General features: G+C 41.6%; 1 protein-coding gene across 1 annotated transcript in view; it reads left to right on the plus strand.

The window, feature by feature from the left end:
- Positions 1–3535: 3535 nt before the first annotated feature.
- LOC127638826 (cytidine monophosphate-N-acetylneuraminic acid hydroxylase-like) overlaps positions 3536–6468 on the plus strand; it is a gene marked incomplete at its 3' end in the record, with an annotated part of 8867 nt that continues 5934 nt past the window's right edge. The window contains exon 1 of the mRNA XM_052120571.1: positions 3536–3770. Within this exon, the coding sequence (XP_051976531.1) occupies positions 3565–3770 (206 nt within the window). The remainder of the gene's footprint in view (positions 3771–6468) is intronic.

Raw genomic sequence — 6468 nt, forward strand, 5'->3', positions numbered from 1 at the left:
GCTCCCATTATTATCCAAGCAGAGTTGTGAAGCTTCATTGATTATAACGCGAGCGATCTTGCGTCGTGTCATGGTCTTCAATATAGTCACATCGACTTACTGTAGAGGTTGTAAATCTGCAGTGTTGTAGCCTGGGGCGTAACTACAGGGATAGCAGGATGGTCAGTCGCCCTAGTGCCCGGAGTGAGAGGGGCCCACAACGGTCAACCAAAAGAAACCATTAAAACAACAGCGGCCCGAGGGGTGATGACAGTAGCGATTTTAACCACACGCAAACCACGCAATTTCATGGGCCGTCATGTGTCGGGGGGCCCCTGCCATAGTAGGAAAGCTCAGCAAAAAGGGGGGTGAACTAGAGGGGTGATATGATGTTCTGGGTACACGCGTGCTACACTGTTGTCAGCACTCTTAAAGCGGTTCACGTTAGAGGTGCTCCGGGTTCAGGACAGTCTTTCAAGTGTTTGTAATTCTGAAAAAAATATACTGGACTTCCTGCCCATGAGTTAAGGACGGTTCACCCCGAACGCATTTTTGCGTGTATCTGCTCTGTTTTACCACGTAAACACGCACTGGACGAACGTCCATGCCTGCTGCACCATGTCTTGCTGTTTCTTCAGTGTCTCACGCAGGACTGGGACATTAACTGGTCAAGTTAAAAATGACTTCAGGTCTCAAAAACGCACGTCGAGACACCTGCGTTCTGTTTCATTCGTTGCGCTGCATCTAGATTGTTGCGCAGGTGTCACAAAGATTTAACGTTTTGAACAAGTTCAGATTGCAAAGAGGTGACTGTTACAATGTTTAACATTATTCCAGATTATTCTGCACCATGCAAAGTTTCAGCGCTTTATAAACGGCACTGTTTACTTTTTCCCTTCCGCTCTCGTGTGCGGCCGCCGTGCCTTCTATGTTTACATTTACTGTTACGAATGTTGCCTACGATGCTAACATAAAATACAGCCTTTTGCAACATGGTGAACAATACACTGCGCAAAATTACTTTGTTATTTGATGTTTATAACTCTTTATTTTGTGGTGTTTGTCATATGTGGTCAAGCATAACGTGACCACCCTATTATGGGAAGATATATGGGAAATTACTATAATTTAAAAATGTCAATATACAGTATTTATGTTAACAGAAACAATAAATATTAGTTTACAAATATGTTTCCTAGATATCTATCACAGACCATGTAGTGGCTCATTTATCCACTGACTGTCCACCCTGACCAGTGTGACTAATACAATCTTTAATATGTCCCTGTAATGATGAAACATGAAGAAACTTGTAAAAGTATATTTTATTTTTCAAAGGTTTCAAAGACTGAATGTCACCGAATTTGGGCTATTCATGCATTTCCCTCTTTTGTGTGGCCGCTTCAATATGCATGTTGCAATATGCAAATAGTTACAGATATTATTTGCACCCCATCCCAGGTGCAAATAATGGTAGATACTAATTACACCCTGGTGCAAATAGTATCTGCTACTATTTGCAACTATATTTAAATACTAACACACAGTATGGGCATCACTGCAGTGTGTTTATTGTGCTTATTTAGAGTCCTACAGACACTCTACATTAACATCTGACCGACACACGACCACACCCCCATGCCACACCTAGCCTTAACCATACCTTAGAAAAAAATAATCTGGATTTTAATAAAGTAACCATGGTTTCACGTGGGAATGAGTGCAATCGACAGACCAGGAAGTTTTCTCAGGACAGGAGAAAAAACTTTGAGACGAACTACCCCAACAAAACTACCCAACACTGTAAAAATAACCCAAGATACTCAACCCAGCATTCTGGTTATAAAAGAACCCAGCATTTCTTAGAGTAATTGCACAAAAAAAGTCCTTGTTAGATCACTTGCCTCCCATGCCGGAGACATTGTTTCGAGTCCCATACGGAGCGGGTAGAACAAGAGTGTCACATTGGTGCCGTGACCCAGATGGGAGTGAGGTTTGGGGGGGTGAGTGTAACGGGAGCCAGCTGGTAGATAGCTGTGCAAACCTCACTCTCCTGACCTCAAGAGGTGCACTAGCGACTGACCCTAGAGGCTGTAGCCGGAGACCTAGGTTCGAGACTGAGCGGGTAGAACAAGAGTGTCACACAAGCCAGTTGATAAGTCACTTAGTCAGTTAAATATCTACTTGCAACCATCAAAATAAAGTACTCCAGGTAGGGAATGAGGTTTTGCCCCAAGTGAAGGAGTTCAAGTACCTCGGGGTCTTGTTCACGAGTGAGGGGACAATGGAGCGGGAGGTTGGCCGGAGAATCGGGGCAGCAGGGGCGGTATTGCATTCGCTCTATCGCACCGTTGTCATGAAAAGAGAGCTGAGCCGAAAGGCAAAGCTCTCGATCTACCGGTCAATTTTTGTTCCTACCCTCACCTATGGTCATGAAGGTTGGGTCATGACCGAAAGAACTAGGTCGCGAGTACAAGCGGCCGAAATGGGCTTCCTCAGAAGGGTGGCGGGCTTCTCCCTTAGAGATGGGGTGAGGAGCTCAGTCATCCGTGAGGAGCTCGGAGTAGAGCCGCTGCTCTTTTGCGTTGAAAGGAGTCAGTTGAGGTGGTTTGGGCATCTGGTAAGGATGCCCCCTGGCCGCCTCCCTAGGGAGGTGTTTCAGGCACGTCCAGCTGGGAGGAGGCCTCGGGGAAGACCCAGGACTAGGTGGAGAGATTACATCTCCACACTGGCCTGGGAACGCCTCGGGGTCCCCCAGTCAGAGCTGGTTAATGTGGCTCGGGATAGGGAAGTTTGGGGCCCCCTGCTGGAGCAGCTGCCCCCGCGACCCGACTTCGGATAAGCGGTTGAAGATGGATGGATGGATGAATGAATTTCCTTGATAAATAAATATGATCATGTCTAGTATCATGTGCATGTAAAATGGCTAGAAATAGCATTTTAGCTTAGCGTAAAGCTAACAGTTTACACAAGGTATATTTCTATTTCTTTTGCTCCAAACTTACTTCAAACGTACTTCTCTGTCTGTTTGTATGAATGTAACACATCATAAGAAAGTGTTTCACTGCTGTTCAAATGCACTTTTGATTGCATCATTTATATGTATAAATGTTTTCCATATGAAAGGATTCAATATTAAATGAAACAAATGACAATAAAATGCAAAGTAATCTCCTCAGTAATCCAAATACTTTTTGAATGTAACTGTATTCTAATTACCAATTATTTAAATTGTAACTGTAGTGGAATACAGTTACTTATATTTTGTATTTTAAATACGTAATCCCGTTACATGCATTCTGTTACTCCCCAACTCTGGTGCTAAATGTGTGAACTTGCTGCTTATGGTCAACAGCACTCAGAGTAGTAGAGGGAGGAAGTTAAAGTTGAAATGAGTTTGTAGGCGTTACTTGCCTTATTCTAGTAATAGTCTTCCTCAGCAGCAGAGAAAGAGGAGAGAAGAGACTGATACATGCTAGAATAGAATTTAAAAAGATAATCTTAAGCAAATACTGTATCTGTCTGTCAACATTAAACTGAAACGACTGAAATTGTTTTAAAAGGATCTAAGGCTGCAAGATCAACATGGCATCTCAGGTCGCACAGACGGTCTTGCGACTGGATGCTGAATCAGTTCAGGCACTGAAAGATGGCATTAATTTCCAGAAAAACACTGAGGATGGCAAATGTTACATCATTTACAAAGACAAAGACAAACTCCGTGCATGCAGGAACCAGTGCAAGCACCAGGGTGGACTCTTCATTAAAGACATTGAGGATATTGATGGCAGGTCAGTGAATTCAACTCATCTGAATAGCAAACACTTTTTTCTGGTCTTCAGTGCACACTTAACAGACAGACTGTGCACATGCATTTGGCAGACGCTTTTATCCAAAGCAACTTACAGAGCCCCAATCCGGGGGGATTGTCCCTTATTACAGGGACAATCCCCCCGGAGCAACCTGGAGTTAAGTGCCTTACTCAAGGACACAATGGTGGTGGCTGTGGGGCTCGAACCAGCAACCTTCTGATTACCAGTTATGTGCTTGGACCACTACACCACCAACACATGTAATGATAAAATGAAAAAGTTGCTTTGGATAAAAGTGCTTGACAAATACATTAAGGTATTGGCAGCCAAAGCTTTGAAATGATGTTCAGATTTTGCTCTTATGGAAAGAAATTGGCACTTTTATTCACCAAAGTGGCATTCAACTGATCACAATGTATAGTCAGGAGTACCGGTATTTTTGACAACACTATACTGTACCAAATGTCATTTTTTTTCATGTCATATTTACATTCGAAACTTCTATTGAGGTTTTAGAATGAAGCTTCTAATATCTGTCGTCATGTTTTATGACGTCATCACCCTAAAAAAAATTAAATCCTCGAACAACATACACACACACACACACACACACACACACGTAAATAAATAAAACTGTCACTTGTGTAACTGTGTGAATAAACTCTCTCTCTAACACGTGCATGTGCGCGCGCACGCACGTACAAATATGAGAGATAAAGAAATAAAACTGCACAGAGACAGACGCACCGTTATTGATCTTTTTCGCGCTTCATTCGAAACAACCAATCACGCTCGCGCTCTCCTCTCTGACGTCGACAGATTTCTCCAGCGGGAACTCCAACTCCAACGGTTTATCGTTCAGCTTCATTTGACGGAGTATGATTCGTTCATAATGATTTTACAGCATAATATTTTCATTATAGTTTTACAGCATGATATTTTTAATCACAATAAAACAAATATTGCTTTCTAAATCAATTCGTTTTCGAACAGTTTAGCGAATGTTCATATTCTTTATTAACCGCTTTGGCCATTTTGGGTTGGGCCTATATGTGTTTCATACATGTCTAAGGTTTTTACTATGCATTGAAATACACTTTGGTGATGTTTTTATAAGCTATTGTATTGATTTGTTTTTATTTTACAAAGAAAGTATGCAGAATATAAATAATCACATTTGTATCTGTAATCAGCTGCAATAGCAAGTTCTGTGATTGTCGATGAACTAATACATTTTCTCATTCATTAGAATTTAAATTTCGTGTCCTGGTGTTTATTATTAATATAACAGATTCATTTATTCATGGATTTTGATTCCAGTGGTGGATTGTTTCCGATACGTGTTATCCAAACATTTCCAAGTCCAAAATTCAACATGTTTTGAAAAAGGATAGATGTAATAATTTCCAAAATTCACAACATGTTTTTATCTAACGAATATTCCGCCTCAATCCATGTTTGTTTGCGTTTAGACTTTCAAAAACATTTTCTCTGTGGTGAAAAAACTTGCCTGACACAAAGCGAGACACGCACATTCCGGCATGGCCGTAACTACCATTAATAACGTATTTTTTCTTGAAGTGTTGTTTCATTGTGAAGTGAAAATAGCCGACGGAAAATTACTCAACGGACCGTCACGTGACACATACTTGCAGATACCGCTGTCATGTCAAAACGAAAGTAGTCGGCTGTTGCGGAGTGTTTCCTAAACCAATTAAAGAACGCAACGCAGTGTCTCGCACAGCTCACATAAACTTCTATACAAATCCATTGTTCAAAATAAACTTGAGGCCATGTTAATTTCTGCCTGTGATTTTCATTCAAATTACCAAAAATGAAAAGGCTGCAACAAACTAAATGATCCTTTGGAAAGCCAGCAGAAGATGAGCAGACAAAGAGAAGGAGGGAAGATGAGAAAGTTAATGGTTGTGCAGCAAATAGTCTACAATATGAGATGCAATAGGGCTACCGATGAGATTCAAACCTATATCCTACTGAAATGCTGAAATCCAGTGGAGTTGCAGCTAATCTGCACTGACAATTAAACTAAATATTATATGGATAATGAATGTGTTGTGAAGTGATGGATATTATCCTTTTAATAAGCATGGCCCAAACATAGCCTATTGTTGAATGATATTATGGTCAGTTATTGCTAGTATTAAAATAATAATGAGTGTGTGTGTGTGTGTGTGTGTGGGTGTTTGTGTGTGTGTTTGTGTGTGTGAGTGAGTGTGTGAGCGTGAATGTGTGTGTGTGTGTGTGTGTGTGAGTGAATGTGTGTGTGAGTGAGTGTGTGTGTGTGTGTGTGAGTGAATGTGTGTGTGTGTGAGTGTGTGTGTGTGTGAGTGAATGTGTGTGTGAGTGAATGTGTGTGTGAGTGAGTGTGTGTGTGAGTGAATGTGTGTGTGAGTGAATGTGTGTGTGAGTGAGTGTGTGTGTGTGTGTGTGAGAGTGAGTGTGTGTGTGAGTGAATGTGTGTGTGAGTGAGTGTGTGTGTGTGTGTGAGTGAATGTGTGTGAGTGTGTGTGTGTGAGTGAATGTGTGTGTGAGTGAATGTGTGTGTGTGTGAGTGTGTGTGTGTGAGTGAATGTGTGTGTGAGTGAATGTGTGTGTGAGTGAGTGTGTGTGTGTGTGTGTGTGTGAGTGAATGTGTGTGTGAGTGAATGTGTGTGTG

The sequence above is a fragment of the Xyrauchen texanus genome, chromosome 47 (assembly GCF_025860055.1).
Source record: "Xyrauchen texanus isolate HMW12.3.18 chromosome 47, RBS_HiC_50CHRs, whole genome shotgun sequence".
Lineage (NCBI taxonomy): Eukaryota > Metazoa > Chordata > Actinopteri > Cypriniformes > Catostomidae > Xyrauchen > Xyrauchen texanus.